The sequence below is a fragment of the Lytechinus variegatus genome, chromosome 3 (genome assembly GCF_018143015.1).
Source record: "Lytechinus variegatus isolate NC3 chromosome 3, Lvar_3.0, whole genome shotgun sequence".
Lineage (NCBI taxonomy): Eukaryota > Metazoa > Echinodermata > Echinoidea > Temnopleuroida > Toxopneustidae > Lytechinus > Lytechinus variegatus.
The window spans coordinates 34,610,786-34,630,842 of NC_054742.1; the positions used below are offsets into that span (position 1 = coordinate 34,610,786).

At 35.5% G+C, this 20,057-nt stretch overlaps 1 protein-coding gene across 2 annotated transcripts in view; it reads left to right on the forward strand.

The window, feature by feature from the left end:
• The first annotated feature begins 296 nt into the window (after positions 1–296).
• Positions 297–20,057, forward strand: part of LOC121410853 — a 76,814-nt gene continuing 57,053 nt past the window's right edge. The window contains exons 1-12 of one of the 2 annotated variants that reach the window (XM_041603198.1): positions 297–441; positions 5,763–6,064; positions 6,807–7,361; positions 7,964–8,458; positions 8,843–8,968; positions 10,223–10,359; positions 10,847–10,988; positions 11,521–11,649; positions 12,907–13,021; positions 16,990–17,202; positions 18,261–18,512; positions 19,473–19,690. In XM_041603198.1, coding sequence (XP_041459132.1) covers positions 5,774–6,064; positions 6,807–7,361; positions 7,964–8,458; positions 8,843–8,968; positions 10,223–10,359; positions 10,847–10,988; positions 11,521–11,649; positions 12,907–13,021; positions 16,990–17,202; positions 18,261–18,512; positions 19,473–19,690 — 2,673 coding nt within the window. In that variant the 5' untranslated portion in view covers positions 297–441; positions 5,763–5,773. The remainder of the gene's footprint in view (positions 442–5,762; positions 6,065–6,806; positions 7,362–7,963; positions 8,459–8,842; positions 8,969–10,222; positions 10,360–10,846; positions 10,989–11,520; positions 11,650–12,906; positions 13,022–16,989; positions 17,203–18,260; positions 18,513–19,472; positions 19,691–20,057) is intronic. The other variant, XM_041603199.1, reaches the window with a different exon arrangement.

Genomic DNA, 20,057 nt, shown 5'->3' on the forward strand with positions numbered 1-20,057 from the left:
TCAAATTCTTAGAACAAATACAAAATTGATAAAATTACCTTATTTTCAAACACTATAATTTTCACTATGTCACACGATATGGGCCATGTTCAAAACCAACAGTTCATATATCAACCCCCCCCCCCCCCCCCATCCCCAACAAGTAGGCCCACTGCTACCTCATCCCCACTCAACACTGTACAATATAATCGGGAATATAATACAAACCCGGCATACAAACATATCCCCTGCGAGCTGCAGACATTATTCGACTCAATAAATGGATCCACCAACGGGATTGATTGATTGAACATTTCCATTGAAGCGTTCGCGATCCTAGCAACGAGTACCGGTATCTCGGCTCGACACCTGCCTCGCCTCTCGCTCTCGGGATCTTGAAATGACTGAATCGGGAAAGGAAAACCGATCCTGGTAGCAGATTTTACGAATATTGATGCCGGAGTAAGTTAAAAATTAGTTGCATATTGCCGTATAATTTTGGTTTAAAAGTACAACTAAGTAATTGTGACAAAAACTTGAAATATGGCTAGATAGTTTATAAAAATAGAAATATCTTTATGCGGGATCATTTGATTTGTACAGTCCCACTCTTAGCTATCCATGTAAGTTAGACTAAAGGGAGTCTTGATTGATTAAAGGGGGGGGGGGGGTGTGACATATCGGTGCACCTAAAATGGATCAACGTTTAAACATGTCTTTGAAAAATCCTAAGCTTTATGTGATATTGCTTTTTGTATAATCTGAAGAGTATGAATACAATAACAGCCGAATATACTTAATGAAATTAAGAGCTTTAAACTTAATTAAGCTGAGTCTGAGACCGTGGGGGGGGGGGGGGAATGGGATAAGAAAACAGACAAAAACATAACTGGTAGCCTGTAGACTTATTGTAGTAGATTCTTTGGTGGTCACTCATCCAATGTACAAATCTAAGATGGGGGAAGTAGTATAGCGGAGGTTTAAAGTCATAGCCATTATAGCGGCACTCTAGGCGACAACGCAATACTTACCCGTGTTAAGAAACTGGGACTCCACTCACGCGCATTTGGGCCGCCCTAGCTTAGAACTAAGCTTTGTTTCACGAAAAATTGAATATTCTTATAATTCAATACATGTAACTAATTAGATTAGTACTGTTAAATCGGTACTCACCGGTTCTTTTCTTGAATTTTCTTGAAAATTCCCACGCTTCTGGCTTCAATTCTGCGATAGATTCTGTTGCCATAGACAGCTACACATGCAACTTTATTTATAAATGGAGCGCCCCTTACGAGAGTCGCTAATGCCGCGGAAAAATTGTTAGGCATTTTGGCCTGTGGTCAAGGCGTTCTTCTGTTCTATTTTTTTTATAGGTATGAGATCGAAATCACAGCGACTATTCACACTGTTCCATAATGATTCCGAAAGGAGGTGCAACACCCCCCACCCACATGGGCGCAAATCCCAGGGGGACACTTCCCCCTAACCCAAAATAGTAGGGGCACATTATCAAATGTCCCCCTACTATTTTTGTTCTTTTATATATGATGGAAAGAAATAGGCCTACATCATTTAGATCGAAGTAAAACATGTATTTTGGACGAGACGACCTTCTTTTGGGGGTGATAAACCTTCCTTTTTTTTTTTTTGTTAGTTTTTTTTTTTTTTTTTGCCTGTTTTCCAGCCCCTGGTCCCCTACCTTAGATTTCCACCCTTGCCTCCCACTACTCTTGATATTGTTTGCGAATCTGTTTTGTAAATTAAAGGGGAATTTCACCCTGATAAAAAGATGATGAAAATATGAGAAAAATCATTTCAAAATATCGATGAAGGTGTTATTTGACAAAAAATGGAGTTGATAGAATTTAGAATGCTTGATTTATTGTGACGTCTATAACGAGCAGTTGCTCTATCCTAAATATAAAATGCCCAAATTTCCCATTTTTAATGGTCCGTAACGACCCACTTTTTTCTTTTTGATAACAAGTATGAATTGATATAGGCCTACTAAAATGTACCATAAAAATCATCATGTATTTCTTGACATTTCATTTACTTTTTTACCATAATAATAGCTGCTTGCAAAGGCCTACGCCGTCACAAAAAACCCGGGGGGGGGGGCCACTTACATTGACGAGTGGATACCATGCGCGACCAAAAAAAAACGTAAAAAGGATGTCCTTTTCACGATAGGGCACGTTACCTACGTAACGTGATAAGGGTGTCAAAAACACAAAAATAACGAAAAAAGGGTATCTATTAATTCGCTAGGAAAACCGTCGTGTTTAGGGTCTAATTTGCGGGGATGATAAAACAAAATCAAAATGTTTTATAAAGGATGTCCTTTTTGCTCCAACACTTCGTGTTTAGAGTCCGATTTGCGCGAGGTGTAGAAGGTGGGGTCGTACTAAACCAAATAAGGTAAAGCCGACGACCGAAGGACCCGTAACAATAAAACATTCCTGTACTTGTTTAGGGGTTCATTTCAGGGAACTATATGATTTGCCAAGAGTATCGTTTTGTTTCCAATACTTGTTAAGGGTAGGGTTTCACACGCCAATACTTGTGAAGGGGTGCATTTTCAGAATATGGAAATTACGTGTTTAGGGTGCTTTTCGAGACCCCATGGTCGCGCATGGTATCCACTCGTGAATGGAAGTGGCCCCCCCCCCGGGCAAAAAAAAAATCTTTGAAAAAGATTGGTGGGGGATGGATTTTCCTCGAACGCATACCAATTTTTTTTCTGCTATTTTCATAATAAACTTTAAATGAATTCAACTTTGCACTACTTAATTTTTTCAAAGACAAAATAACAAAATTACATCTCGTCATCATCATCATCACCACTATCATTAGCATCACCATCATCATCACCACAACCGTCACCACAACCATCATCATCACCAAGATAATTTTCATCATCGTCATTGCCATCATCATCTTTTTTTTTCTTTATTTTTTCCCCATCCCTTCTTCTTTTTTTTTCTTCCAATATTCCTCCTTTTTTTTAGAGCGGCACACCGTCATGCTCCCTCACTGATTATCCGCCTCTATATGCTTGGTGTTGTATAAATTGGCGGATACCTGAATGAAATACTGAAGAGAAAATAAGGAAAGGGAAAAAGTAAGAATGAGAAAAAGAAGATGAGGAGAAGAAAAAAAGAAAGCCAAACAAATGAAACAAAACAATGTCAAAATTTCGTAATAAAGTCTTCTACGTCAGTTTAATAATGATGTTTTCATTGAAATGAGAACAAAAAAAGAATTGAAACCATAGGCGGCGGAAGCGGGGACGTTCCCCCCTAAATTTGTTGTTGACCTTTTTTTTTTTTTGCTTGTCAATTTATTTTCCTACGTCCCCCCTAAAATGTTTGGGTTGAGAGCCTTTTTTTTTTGCTTGTCAAAATTTTTTAGGTTGTCCCCTCCTAAAATTTGGGGCTTCCGCCGCCAATGATTGAAACAATGAGGTAAAAAGGACTACATTATATAGTGTAAAGAAATAGAGGGAAGCTCCGAGACAATAAAAAGGTTGAAAAAGAAAAAATGTGAAAACACAAAGCTCTCACAACATGAGCATAATAACAAATAATAACAAATAAGCGAGGACAAGTAGCTGAGGGACCCCCCCCCCCAACTCTCTCTCTCTAGTTATCTATCTATCTATCCGACTCGATTATATAAGAGAAGAATTTACTAATCAAAATATTATGAGCAAAAAGCACGAGCTGATATTTTTTATGAATATTCAAAACTGATAGAGAGACGCAATCGAATTATTCGATTGCGACAAAATTGATGATCTGAGAATTTATTGTTTTTAGGAATTCATTAAAAGCATAAAGTTGATCAGCATTAAAATATGGCAGGCGCAACGCATGAGCTAAAGCTTTATAGGCATACACCGATAAAAAAGTATTTTTGGTAATCATGAAAAAAATTGATATTTCATGAAAGAAAGCTCAAATCCCGAGGAGGAATATTCTTATGAATTGACTTTAAAAAAAACTGTGGTAAGCCCCATTTAATATTTGATTATAAGTCGAATAAAACAGTAAAAGCTGAAAAACGTTCGCGTGATATTTGGCAACCTCCCCCCCAAAAAAAAAATAAATAAATAAATAAAAAATAAAAAAAGTTTTTAACTATAATAATGATCGAAGGTAATTTTGTCTCGCGTAGAACTGGACAAATGAAAAAAAGATTGTCACTAAAAAAATGAAGGTAATTTTGACCCACGTAAAATTTGGCGAGCCCCCCCCCCCAAAAAAAAAAGGAAAAAAGGTTTTAACAAGCAAAAAAAGGCTGAAAAAGAGAAAGAAGAGACAAGAATAATTATTAACGAAATATCCCCATTACAAATAATGCTGTGATCATCGTAAGGGAGGGTCGCATAACTAGTATGAACAACGTATTTAATTCCAAAATATTTACTACAAATCTCAATGGGGGATCGCGCAGAAATGCTCACCCCCACCCCCCCGATCCGCCAGAAATGCTCACCCCCACCCCCACCCCCCCGATCCGCCACTGATTCCAATCAATAATGACATTTATCTGCAATACTGATACTTTGGAATCAAGATACTGAAGATTGATACGCTTTACATAAATTATGAACGTCTGACAAAAAGATAATCTACCGATCACCTGACCGATCAGCTGACCAGTTCGCGTATCACTTCGGAGTTGATCACTCGTCGCAGCTGTGTGGAACGCTCACCGAAAATCAACAAAAAGGGCCTGAAATGTAAGTTTAATGATAATCTATTTTAATTTGAACTACTTAATACTTTTAATGTCTCCCCACCAAATGAAAGTCATATCACTTAACTCCAATTTGTATTAAGGCGTACATTTACCAAAGTCTTGGGTTGGAAATCAGAACAGCATTGTCTAACCCATATTTTTGGGTAATGTCGCCTATGAGGTCCATACATGTTAATGTTTGGACCTCATTGGTACTAGGAGTGTTATAGCGGTGGTCTAACTTAAGTTGGTCGCTGGTACATGTAGAGGTGTGCACAATCTTTCAATTGTAAAACTTATAAATGTTTAATAATAAAATTGAAATTTGGACAGTGGGAATAAAAAGTTTTACTCTTTCAATTACAGAATTTTCTAATTTCTACTTCATGAAGACAAATTGATATTTAAGCAATTTACAAAGAACACTCTGTGGTGACTTATTGTTGGTTTGGGGATGGCAGGTCACATTTTGAAACCATTGCATAAGATATATATTTAATATTTGTCACCATCTTCACTTCGAAATTTTAATGAATATAACGCATATAGGCCTAGGCCTATATGAATTTTGTAGTCTTTGCATGCATTCTTCTTTGATTAGAATTGTGCAGATGTACAGACAAGGGGAACTGTGCAGACATTGGAGACAATGAAACTCCAGCCAACATATCACTATTATTATTTTTACTAAACTAAGGTCCATATAAGAAATTGTGAGACTTTCATTGTACCCTGCTAAAAATACTGAAAAACTTCATAATGGATTTCTACTTTTAAAATTAAAAGATGTTTGATGAATTCCATTTTTTACAGTATAACTAGACCAATTTACAATGGATGTATGTTGAGGACCTCACTTATATGGTAAAACAATGATTAATACACAACACAATTATTTATACCCAGTTTCCACATGGCTTTTTTACAGACTAAACAACAATTTCAAGAACTTTCCAAGAAATATGTCACAATTCTTTTTCATAATACAGTTTTTCTGACTCTTATCCTTCCTCCTTCTTCTTTATCATTCATTACAGATGCAGAAAATATGGGATGTGGGAATTCTAAAACAACTGCTACTGAATCAACCCCATCTGTAAGGCCCAATCAAATACCTGCTGACCTTCCTTCTGAGACACCAGTTGAGGATATACGAGGTCAAAATTTACAAGCCTCTCAGCCTCTTTTATCACCTGCGCCTAACACGAACACAGGAAATGCAGACCAGGAATCTGCCAGTAGACCCAATGGTGGGTGCATTGAGCAAACTGCTGTGGAGAAATTTTCCTGTTCAGAAGATGACCATTCTGATAAACTTCTAAGGGATGAAAAGAATGAAGTAAGTAGCAGATAAACAATATTCATTGTGTTATCAAAAGGTAATTAGTGTTTAGTACTTCTGTGAAGGGAAATAGATCTTGGGAGTAAGGATATTTAAGGCAATATGATATGTGATGAAAGAATTGCCAACTAAAATAACAATTTTTTTATTATAATCGAGAGTTTGAAAATTTGGCGGTCACATGAGTTGCAGGCTGTGAACATTTACATGAAGGTGGTGATGAGTGATGCAAGAAGCCTGATGGTTCTGATGGTCTGTTCTTGAACTATTCAAGGAGATTAACATTATGGACAGAACAGCAATTGAGCATGAACAGATGAAGCAATACAATGAAACCAAGGGATAGACAGTGATGTTCATTCTGCCAAGACCAGATGGTGCAGACTGAATTAATACAGCATCAAGATAAGGTGTAGTCAGGACTCAGTATCAAAGAGTAATTATTATGACCATCCAGGCAAACAATATCTTTGTACCCAGCTTTATTGCAGAGATAATTGAAAGAGTATGAACCTGTCAAGCACACTTAAAAGAAGTAAAGGGCAAAATGGACAATGTCAGTTATTGATTCTACATAAAAATCATACGGTAGCATGATAGGAATTAATGGAATGAGCAGACACTAAGTTTTAGCTGCAGAGGAGGTACTCCATAGTCCTAAAGTAGGCCAATGCAAGCTTGTTTTCAAGATTTAACAAGAATAGATCTGAGCAAATATCATCTATTTATCTTTCTTCAGGATCGGAATGAGAAGGCAGAAGGTGACAACTCGGGTGTACAGACTGAAAGATCCAGCAGTGTAAGGCCAACTAGTGCCATTTCTGTAGACAGTGTTGCTGTGCGTGCGTTAGTTAGCCATACAATTAATAAGGCCGCTGCTGATGTCTCTTCACACAAAAATAAGCTGGTCCACGGTGATGTACGACCTTCAAGTGTGACCTCCTCAGTAGATAGTGTCGCAGTTCGTGCCCTTGTAGATGCAACCATTACTAAGGCAGCGGCTGGCCTGAAAGAAGACTCTGCAAATTCAGCATCTCTCACTGAAAATGTGGAAAATCAGAATGAAGTCGAGGACAAAACTTTTATTGAGGATGTACCCCAAGTTGAAGATGCCTCTAACCTTACCATTATTGTTGATACTGTTCCAACTTTGAACTTTGATGATTCCCTCAAAGATCATGAACCTGAACCTGGGAAGGATTTGAGTAAAGCTTCAGAAGACCAAGCACCAGAACCCAACAAAGATACTAATAATGCTTCTTCAGGAACAGTTGATAATAAAACTGAGCCAGAGGTTTGTACTTCCAAGTCTTTCCTGTCTAGAAATTTCTTTCTTTCTTTTTTCTTTCTTTCTTTCTTCCTTTCTTCCTTCCTTCCTTTTTCAATTTCCCAATTTCCCAATATGACATTTCTAAAATATTCAGTAATAGTGCTCCTTATAATGTTTACATCCTTCACAAAAATATAAACTCGAGAGTCAAATTCCATATTCTATCCCTTATTATTCATTGTCTGTTTTATTATTAGGCATTTGTTAATTGAATTTCTTTTTTTTTCTCCAAATTTCAAATTTCTTTTTTTTCAATGTATTTCTTCACTTTAAGTTAGTTACCTAATTTCTTTCTTTCTTCCTTCCTTCCTTTTTCAATTTCCCAATTTCCCAATATGACATTTCTGAAATATTCAGTAATAGTGCTCCTTATACTGCTTACATCCTTCATAAAAATATAAACTCGAGAGTCAAATTCCATATTCTATCCCTTATATTCATTGTCTGTTATATTATTTGGTATTTGTGATTTGATTTTTTTTTTTCAAATTTCTTTTTTTTTTCAATGTACTTCTTCACTTTAAGTTACCTTTTTTTTCATTTCTTCTCTGTTTGATTAATCTCAGCAGGTTTTAGATGATTCAAATTCTCAGCAAGAGCAAAAAGACACACTTAATCTATCTACTCAAAATGAAAACGTCAATGCAAATTCAAATAGTGATGGAGAAGGGCAACTTGATTCACCGCCAGAGGAAGCGCCCGTCATCCATGATGAGATGAATGGAGTTGATCATCCACCTACTGATCCAGGAGATACTGCTCCTGAAGCAGCAGATGCCCAAAGTCAAGAGACTGAAGCTGTTCCTTCAGATGCCACTGATAGTGTTCCTGCACCGGCTTCAAGTACCTCTGAGAATACTTGCCGAAATGTCAGCAAAGAACTACACCCAAAGGCCCAGGAAGCCTTTGATCGTGCTGTCCGTGCATTTTGCCCACTTGTAGATCCTAAGCACATGCTGGATGTAGTAGCTCCTGGCATTGGCAACTTGCATCTGGACCATGCTCCTCTCAAGGCAGATAGTTCTTTTACCCAACTTCTCACTAAGATGACTGATGTAGAGGTATATTCCTATTTTTGTATTTGAAATTCTTTCTTTCCTGATTTATTGGTTTTACTTTCAATTTGTTATTAAATCCACATGTATAACCTTGATGCAATCATGTCTTCCTGTTTGGAGTAAGAATTTCATAACTTTTTTTTAAAAGTTTTTGAAAAAAAAATGCAGAAACAATGAAAGCACAGAAATAGTTTAATTCTTGTCATCAAAATGGGACTATGTTTTTTTGCAGAATTTGATAAAACATTCTTGTACATGTGTACACAATATTATTCAACTCTCTTACTCAAAAGCTTCAATAAAAGTCCAGAACCTTATATCATTATAAGTTTGCATTCTTCTAGAAGTAACATGGAAATTTCATTCAAATGATTCAATACATGACAGGAATTAGATTTTGGAAAGAATGAGATGGGACCTCAAGCATTCCGAGTGATCATGATGGCACTGTCAGCCAACACTTCTATCAAATCAGCTGTACTCTCCAACAACAAAACAGACACAGATACAGCAGTGAGTAGCATTTGTTTATCCAAGCCCCTGTTGCAGATAATTTGCTATTTAACTTTTTTCATCCAATGGGAATTAAAATGGTGGAATTGCCAAACAAACAATCAAATTCAATGATTTCATGAAAATAACCATAAATGGCAAGGTTATTTTCATGAAATCATTGCATTTGGTTGGTTGTTTGGCAATTCCACCATTTTAATTCCCATTGGATGAAAAAAGTTACCTAGTAATAATAGTAGTATAAAATGGGTATTGGGCACTTTGTCCTGAATGTTGCCATTCTCTGAAAATACTAGCAGATCATTTGGTTTTGATTTGGTAAATAGCTGTGTTACAATGGGAACCATCTGTGAAGATCGCTTTAATGAAAACAGTTCTCTGTTGCATAATAATCTGTTTCAGAGGGGGGTGGTGGCTGTTTAACTCTGAAGTAATGTTTAAGCAGTAAGCACCAACATACACATAATTATGTATTCATTTATTTGTCCATAAAATCAAAATTTGTATTGTTTACATGTTTTCGGGAAAAACCTTATTAAAGAAATTATATTACAAATGTGTGTGGAATTATATACATGCCCTAATAGCAAAAAATATACATCTAATAATGACAAACATATCTATTAGATATACTGTATATTAGATAATTATTTAACCTGTCAATGATAACATACCTACAATAATGCATCTTTATAAACAATCTCATATAAATGAGATTATATCATGTCACATATAAAATGATATCATCTGATTGATAAATTCCTTGGTTGTATGTGTTCTGTGATATGAGTGATGTAGTGTTGTGTTATTTACTACTTGTGACAGGAAATAAAAATTTAATTTTGAGTCACTTTCAATTGTAGCCCCGCACACCCCTCCACTCCCATGTACTATCATAAACTGCTTTATCATAGCCAGCAATATAAAAAAATAGCCTTAAAAATAACCAAGATTACAAGGCTCTATGTAAGCTGTTGATGCTCCTAGCTGGTCAAGAAATACATTTCAAAGGACAATAGACACTGCTCTTTGAAAGATGTTTCCAGAAGGGACAGTTACTTTTTTGATAAAGTTCTCTCAAAGCAGCTTTATAACGAAAGTCTCTACTGCATCTTTCAGCAGGAATCAGACCATAAAGGCCCCAGACATCTTTCACGTCATGATTTCTGCATTTTGACATCTGCCAGTCTGGAATTAATGGTTCCTTGTATTCCCCTCCCTCCAAATTATTTGGATGTTTTGTATCTCTTGCAGGAGAGTATAGGATTGATGGTTATGACTAACCAGACATTGAAGAGCTTGGATCTCTCAAGTAATCAATTAGGGAAGGATTATCTATCAAGATGCATTGGACCTGCTCTCAAGACAAACACTTCTCTTACAACCCTCAAGTAAGTCTTTGATTTGAATGCATATTGAGCATGCCGAAGACAGTGATACAGAAGGAAGCTTTTGTCTCTGTTTTACACTGAGTTGTAAAATACAAATTAAATTCAAGTTGAGATTGATCTACATTCTGAACTCTTACAGCATTTGAGATCAATTTCAGAATAGTTTGATTTGATTTCTGTAAATCGGTTGAGTGAGCAAACAAATGATTAGTGTAATCAACATACATTGGCTTGCCCATCCAATCCATTGTGCCTCTGCAGCTACTTTAAATGCATTAATGCTTTTTTTTCAGGGTGAACCAGATTGTCTATTTAGAGTTGGAACTCTGTGGCTGCTAACCACTGAAAAATGTACTTCTCTTATTTTCAATCTGTGCCATTAATATGAAACAATTGTATCATTGATTGTCCATTTAATTTGTATTTGTATTGAAAATGAAGATTTCCTATCTCCATATTTTATCCTTTCTTATTTTTTACCATAAAGCATGTCAAGTTGTGGAGCTACAGACCTTTCTGCTCTCATGGAGGGCCTTCAAGAAAACACAATCCTTAGTAATCTTGATGTCAGCCACAATCAGTTGTCAAATAGCAATTCATTTGTCACTTCCCTTAGTGTAATATTAAAAGTAAGTATATAGAAACCTTTCATATGCACAAGCTTATTTTGAACTTGTCATACCCATTGAATAATGGCTGATCAAATGTATTTGGAATGAGATAATTACTAGGACTAATAATTACAGTGATTTTATATTTGTGATAAATTGTCCAATCTATGATTTTTTTATATCTAAGTTTTAGAAAATATTCACTTTTGCAAACAAAATCATTCAAGAACTTCCAATTTGAACGATTGCTGGATTGTATTGACAAAACTGCACACTTTTTAACCTATGTTTGTAAAAGCACGGCAGAATTCACTTAATGAAATTGTTTAACCCTGAGATTGCTGTAGCCCCTTCATAATTTTAAATCAGTTTTCACTTGAATTTATATTGCTACATGTGCTTTACTTTGAATTAAAATATCAACCATTTTAATGTCTGTTTGATGAAGATAATGAGCTCCTGTTACAGAAACAAGATTCTTGAAAAACATCATTTGAATTTGAAAGGTCATGTTGGTATTTCATGGTGTCATTTCCTTGTTCCTTCCCAGAATTCCTCATGTGCAATAAAGGAGCTGAATGTTCGTAACTGTGGGATCCAGGGTACAGGGCTCCAGGTCCTGGGAGAGGGGGTCAAGGAGAATTCCTCCCTCATCACATTCCATGCAGGAGGCAATGATGTAAGCTCCATGTGATTATATTTTCTTGTTCTGAAAGTGTATATGTTTGTCAGGAGTGGAATGGTTAGGAGCGAAAGTACATAATAAAGTGTTGTTGAAGAAATTATCGGCCATGTGCGTGCAAAATATTGATATTTGAATTATTTATGAAATATAAATGACTGTACAACCTAAGCTTGCAAGATATACAAGGACAATCCATGTACACAGACATTCATCAGTTGAATGTGTAATATTTATATAATCCCTGTCCGTGCAGGATAAATCTGTTATTTTTAAGGTGCCAAAGACTTGATATCTAAACAGCTTTTTCTTATACAGATTACATATTACTGTCAGTCTTAATGTATTAGTACAGCCGATCCTTGTCATGTAATATAACAGTAGTTCAAGTGGATAAATACTTAACAATTATTTCATTAGCATAATCATATCAGGTTTCAATTCTAGTTTCTGGCTATACTTATTTAAAGAGAACCTGCATGTATTTTTAGGGCATCTTAGATAAATATGTTAATGGTATTTATATTAATCAGCACTCAATTACAAATAAGTAGATGCAAAGAGGGCACATGATAATAAAAGCACTAATAATACTTTTTTTTATAACTTAAATCATAGCACTTGCTTAGGGCATGTCATGTCAGTAATATAAACACATAATGAATTATTCTCAGTTTCTGAAGAGTATGTATTGATGGTCTATAGTATTAATGATATTGTAACAGTGGCATACGCAGGGGGGTCTTGCGTACACCACTGTGTTGTTACATATCAATCTTTTACTTTTACTAGTAGAGATCTTTCCTAATATGCTTAACTTGGTTTTCTGTGTAACATTAATTAATTGAATTACCAAATGTTATCCCTCTGAAAAATGTACTATACAGTGTATTCTGCAACAAAAGAAACCAAGAATTATCAATGATTAATCATAAATTATTATTTTTTTTTAAATAGTAGACAATTGACCTATCCTTGTCCTCTCTGGTATGATTTTTCATTCATACATGAGTGAGTAGAAACAATTTGAAAAAAAAATGGATACCACTTGGCAGACGGTATCTGAGTTTCAATCATCTACATGCAAGTTACATCAGATGAAAGAGGAGACTCTAAGCTTTACATTGATAGGTCATTGTCTATAGTATTTGTCATTAGTTAGTGTTGTGGTTGTTTTTTTTTCTGAGAAGCACTGTATAATCTAAGAATACATGCAAACTTCAATAAAAGAAAATTCTGTGTTTGTTTTCGCAGGTTTCTGATGCAAACGTTTTTGTGGAGGTATTGCTGACTTCTCTCCAGCATCCTTCCTTAGAAACTCTGAATATGAATGATACCAGAATCAGTGAAACTGGCAATCAAGACATCGGTAGGTTATACCATTAGCATTACTAATCAGGAGAGCTTTTTATGACTATGAATGATTCCAAAGTCAATGTGACTGGCAATCAAGTAGGTTAGCATTATGAATCAGGAGAGCTTTTTATGACTATGAATGATTCCAAAGTCAATGTGACTGGCAATCAAGTAGGTTAGCATTATGAATAAGGAGAGCTTTTTATGAATGTGAATGATACCAGGGTCAATGTGACTGGCAATCAAGTAGGTTAGCATTATGAATCAGGAGAGCTTTTTATGAATGTGAATGATACCAGGGTCAATGTGACTGGCAATCAAGTAGGTTAGCATTATGAATCAGGAGAGCTTTTTATGAATGTGAATGATTCCAGAGTCAATGTGACTGGCAATCAAGTAGGTTAGCATTATGAATCAGGAGAGCTTTTTATGAATGTGAATGATTCCAGAGTCAATGTGACTGGCAATCAAGTAGGTTAGCATTATGAATCAGGAGAGCTTTTTATGAATGTGAATGATTCCAGAGTCAATGTGACTGGCAATCAAGTAGGTTAGCATTATGAATCAGGAGAGCTTTTTATGAATGTGAATGATTCCAGAGTCAATGTGACTGGCAATCAAGTAGGTTAGCATTATGAATCAGGAGAGCTTTTTATGACTATGAATGATTCCAAAGTCAATGTGACTGGCAATCAAGACATTGGTAGGTTATACCATTAGCATTATTAATCAAGAGAGCTTTTTTAATGACTACGAATGATTCCAAAGTCAATGTGACTGGCAATCAAGTAGGTTAGCATTATGAATCAGGAGAGCTTTTTATGAATGTGAATGATACTAGCATCAATGTGACTGGCAATCAAGTAGGTTAGCATTATGAATCAGGAGAGCTTTTTATGAATGTGAATGATACCATGGTCAATGTGACTGGCAATCAAGTAGGTTAGCATTATGAATCAGGAGAGCTTTTTATGAATGTGAATGATTCCAGAGTCAATGTGACTGGCAATCAAGTAGGTTAGCATTATGAATCAGGAGAGCTTTTTATGAATGTGAATGATACCATGGTCAATGTGACTGGCAATCAAGTAGGTTAGCATTATGAATCAGGAGAGCTTTTTATGAACGTGAATGATACCATGGTCAATGTGACTGGCAATCAAGTAGGTTAGCATTATGAATCAGGAGAGCTTTTTATGAATGTGAATGATTCCAGAATCAATGTGACTGGCAATCAAGTAGGTTAGCATTATGAATCTGGAGAGCTTTTATGAATGTGAATGATACCAGGGTCAATGTGTCTGGCAATCAAGTAGGTTAGCATTATGAATCAGGAGAGCTTTTTATGAATGTGAATGATTCCAGAGTCAATGTGACTGGCAATCAAGTAGGTTACATTATGAATCAGGAGAGCTTTTATGAATGTGAATGATACCAGGGTCAATGTGACTGGCAATCAAGTAGGTTAGCATTATGAATCAGGAGAGCTTTTTATGAATGTGAATGATTCCAGAGTCATGTGACTGGCAATCAAGTAGGTTAGCATTATGAATCAGGAGAGCTTTTATGAATGTGAATGATACCAGGGTCAATGTGACTGGCAATCAAGTAGGTTAGCATTATGAATCAGGAGAGCTTTTTTTTATGAATGTGAATGATACCAGAGTCAATGTGACTGGCAATCAAGTAGGTTACATTATGAATCAGGAGAGCTTTTTATGAATGTGAATGATACCAGGGTCAATGTGACTGGCAATCAAAATATTGGTAGATTAGCATTATTAATCAAGAGACCTCTTTCTATGACTACGAATGATTCCAGAGTCAATGTGACTGGCAATCAAGTAGGTTAGCATTATGACTCAGGAGAGCTTTTTATGAATGTGAATGATACCAGGGTCAATGTGACTGGCAATCAAGACATTGGTAGATTAGCATTATGAATCAGGAGAGCTTTTTATGAATGTGAATGATTCCAGAGTCAATGTGACTGGCAATCAAGTAGGTTAGCATTATGAATCAGGAGAGCTTTTTATGAATGTGAATGATTCCAAGGTCAATGTGACTGGCAATCAAGACATTGGTAGATTAGCATTATTAATCAAGAGAGCTTTTTTTTATGACTACGAATGATTCCAGAGTCGATGTGACTGGCAATCAAGTAGGTTAGCATTATGAATCAGGAGAGCTTTTTATGAATGTGAATGATTCCAAGTTCAATGTGACTGGCAATCAAGACATTGGTAGATTAGCATTATTAATCAAGAGAGCTTTTTTATGACTACGAATGATTCCAGAGTCAATGTGACTGGCAATCAAGTAGGTTAGCATTATGAATCAGGAGAGCTTTTTATGAATGTGAATGATACCAGAAGAGATTCGTTGTTATACTCAACCTTTCAGAGCCATATCTGCCCCCGTTTAACCCTAAATAGACTGGGCTATTTCGACGCCTAAGAAGACTGGGGGGGGGGCTGATTCAGCCCCCCCTTATGATCTCGGCCGTCGATCGCGCGATCGCGACGAAAATTGGCACACGCGTTACCCATGGCATTATCTACAAAACCATAACATCAAATTCTTCCAAAAATCTCATGTCTCATTAATTATGCTAATTTATGCATAAAATCATAAGTTTGCTCTAATTAATAAAATAATGCCCCTGAAATGCTAATTTTTGTTTCACATACTCTAGATAGACATCTGATCAAATTGATTTTAAAAAATTTCAAAATCACATTTATTTTCTTATGTATTCTATTGTTTTCTAAATTTCTTATGTATTTCTTTGTTTTTTGACTTTTTGTTTTTTATTGTTTTTTCAATGGAAATTGTCGGGGAATTTATTTTGACCATAAAAAAGATAAAATTGATTGATTTTAAGCAGTAAAAGGAAAAATAATGATACATTTATGAATTTTGGCTAAGAACACTATTTGCATTGGATTTGTACACAAATTCACGTTTTTGAGTAATTTTGGGTCTGCATGCACTTACGAAATGTTGCGTAATTTTGAAACCGCGTACCCGGGAGTCACAATTTTGGTCTCAAAAGTTGCGCAAGACTTGAAAGTAAAATGTCAGTGAGCGACGCGGTCAAAAAAATTCACGCAGCGGAATTATCGCGAAAAATGTCGAGGGGGGGGCTGAATCAGCCCCCCCCAGTCTTTTTAGGGTTAAGGATTTCAGGTTTTTCATCAACTTCTTGGCAAACATTTTTCTCAGTGTATCTTATCAACAAAAGCAAAAATTAAAAAAAATTAAAGAGGAATGAAACCTTTGGAACAAATATGCTTGTGTAGAAACAGAAAAATCAAAGAATAAGAAGAAAGAAAGTTTGAGAAAAATCGGACAAATAATGAGAAAGTTATGAGCATTTAAATATTGCAATCACTAATGCTATGGAGATCCTCCCATTGGCAATGCGACAAGGATGTGTGATGTCACAGATGAACAACTTTCCCTTTGGTGGACTATAAAATACCCTCAAAATGTCTCTTTTTGCTTTTTCTTATGATGATACAAACTCTCTATCCATGATGTATTCTTAAAAAATATGTATTACATGCCCTCATGTAGAAAGAACACATGATCTATGGATAGATGTGATAAAAGAGGCTTATTTAAGTGAAATATATACTAAAGTAATGGGGAGAGTTGTTCACAAGTGACATCACACATCTTTGACGCATTGCCAATTTGCTATCTCCATAGAATTAGTGATTGCAATATTCAAATGCTCATAACTTTCTCATTATTTGTCTGATTTTTCTCAAACTTTTGTTGATCTGTTTCTTTGATTTTTCTGTTTTCACACAAGCTATCTTGTTCCAATGGTTTCATTCTCCTTTAAGAACCTAGTATGAGGCAGTATTAGTCTTTAATTGGTCATATTTCTTGTCGCAATATCCTGTCCTTCTCGTATTCATTTAATTAGCAAGGCCTTTCTTCTCCTGTTTTCTCTCACTCGTAAACACGTAGATCCAGCATCCATAAGTGAAAAAAGGAAAAGCAGCCTGAAAATGTTGAATTTAGCGAACTGCTCCATAACTGATGACATCATGAAAGTACTGGCCAATCAGCTTCCTGCATGCTTACCACATGTTACTGAATTGAGTTTATCAGGAAACTCTGAGATGAGAACAGTCTCGCTTCAGTATGTTGCTCAGCTGACTGCATTGACAGAAGGTTCAGGTAGGTAGCCAAAATTGGGTTTTACAGAAAATACTTTGTACTTTATACTTTGCACTAAAAACCACATTATGGTTCAGAGCAAGTTATTTTACCCTTGTTTGAATAAATCAAACAAAGAGATTAATTTCATACCATCTTATATACATGTAGCTAAATATATTGTTGACATACTGTATGTTTTTATCAGGAGGTCAAGTACATTACTCAAAAAAATATGAATGAAATAGATCGCATTGGATGACCCTCTAGTCTAGAACTTGTGACTTATTCAATTTACTATTCTATTCCATCTGATAACTGGTTAGATCATGCCTTTTAAACAAATCTCCAAAGAGCCTACACCCATCAAAGTGATTGGCAAAATGAAAAGATGAAAAAATTGATATAACACAAAATATGGAAACATTAAGATAGAATGACAATTGGATTTTTCAAATACCATAATATGAATATCTGACATTAGAATTAACTAAGTTTTGGCTTGACCCAGGTTACACTATGTTCCTGTAACATAAATCCTAACAAGTGATTATAGAATTGATAATTTGATTACTGCACAATCAAGCATTCAAATCAGTTTTACAATCAATTGCTAAGCATTGTTTTCACATGGTCCTATTAGCCATAGCGTTGGGAATGACACCATCGATATTAGACCAAATGATTAAAATCTTCTCCTTTGGGCTAGATAAGTGTTTATTCTTGATAAGTAATTCTAAATATTTAATCTGTGCTAATAGTGTATTCTCCTGTAACTCATTACCAATAGCCTATTTGATGGAATTACAGTCTGAAAAAGATATTTGTCAGTGCCACTTAACTTATACTGATTAATTTAGAATACAAAACTGATTTGAAGTATTTTGCAGGCACCAACCCTAATTGGTACTTCAGTATGCTTCACTAGTCTTGAATGAATTTTCTCGCAATATCAATTCAATTCAGACCACTATATAATATGTTCCGTTGTGTCAGGTTTTCTGTCTGCAAGCTTAAATTTAACAGAGTTAAATTAATGAAACTAATTTGTTCAAATATGTTTTCTGTCTTAACTTCAGATTCCTCCATATCATCAGGTTTGACTCATCTTCACCTTGATCAGCAGTCTATGGAAGATCTTCCTGATCATCTTCTGAACAACCCATCCTTCCCTAGCCTTACCATGCTGAGTCTATGCAAGGCCAAGATATCACCAGCTAGTCTGGGTAGACTATCTCATCTACTACAGGGACCAGGCGGTCTCACAGAGCTCTGTTTGAGTGGACTCAAGCTGTCAGAGACAGAAGCATTGGAACAGCTCTTTGAGCCAGGTGAGGGGATCGATAATATGACGCATCCCTTGATTCATGCATTTCATAGTACATGCACCAACAAGTCATTATGAGAGACATTCATGTACTTTTCTTTATGGGTCAGCTTTTCCGACATTGCACTCTGAGGGAGTTAGAACTTGAAAATTAAAGATGTATTTCTCAGATAAATGACTCCCAATTGCAGGGAAGAATAGGGATTAATCAGTAGAACTACAAGTGAGGTCTAAGGAAAATTGTATTATTTAAATGAGGTTTCTAATCACTTTGGAAGAGATATAGTGATTAATGCATGGTGTTGAGTACACTGTTTGTTGACCAGTATTTCAGGAACAGCACAAAGGAGCGACGTCACAATAAGGGCATAACTTAAATTATGAAATGCATAAATGTTGAAAGGAATATGATATTGAAAGATGTGTACTGTTCATGGGAAACGTAGATATGTTGGCATTGCACATCATATGAGTAAATCCCATTTAGAACAAAGTAACCTCATTTTCTGGTATAACTCCATTACTTTTGATTCATAACACTAAAATTCATACAAAATATATTAGAAAAAATAAAATATTGTATTCTACTGTGCCAATTTTGTTGGATTGTTATCTTGCTCAGTGCTAATCATTTTGAAGAGAAAATAATCACTAAATGTGATACGGAACAAATGAATCACTGTTTTCTCTTGAAAATTAGCAAATATCTCATTTCTATAGTTACTCTTTATCAAGTACCATTTAATATTTTATACATAAACATTAAACAGGGAAATATAGCAATGAAAGAATAATTACATTTTGCCAATTAATAGAATTAAAACTGATCATAGAATATTTCACATTCTCTTTGATAAGTTATTAGATATTAGTTCATTTGCTTTTAAAGTCAAGTTCATAGAATAACATTCACAAAGATGCACTAAAAAGTAATGTTTAATTGTCTGCTTTGTTGTGGTTACAGCTGTCAATCTGAGCTTGAAGAGTCTTTCCTTAGCTGGTTGTGCCCTCAAAGACTCTGACCTTCAACCTCTGACCTCTGCACTTTCTGCTGGATGGTGTGTGACCTCATTGACCTTAGCCAACAACAGATTGACAGGGTCAGGGGTCAATCCCCTACTGGAAGCCTTGACAAGTTCCGAAGAACCATGCATTGAATCTCTGAATCTCAACTCAAATCAGGTAATTAAAAAAAAAATGAAGGTTTTCCTTCTTCTGTTCCCTGTAATATCATCCTTCTGCATGAAAGGGAGAGAAGAAAAACAAAGAGTTGATATCCAGTTCATATACAGCATCTTAAATATTTGTTGTTTTAATTCATTTTGTCAATATGACGGAAATATTATCGTAACTCACAATTCCAGCATTCTGAATCAGCATCTTTTGAAGTAAATAATGTGAAACCATATGAAAAGCAATATTTGCTGATTGTAGTGATGATCATACAACTATGTAGGAAGCTTGTTATTTTGAGAGTTTACTATACTATTGAATGAGAATGAACAAGGATTCATTGTACAGAAGACTATTTGATGTGGTTGTATACATG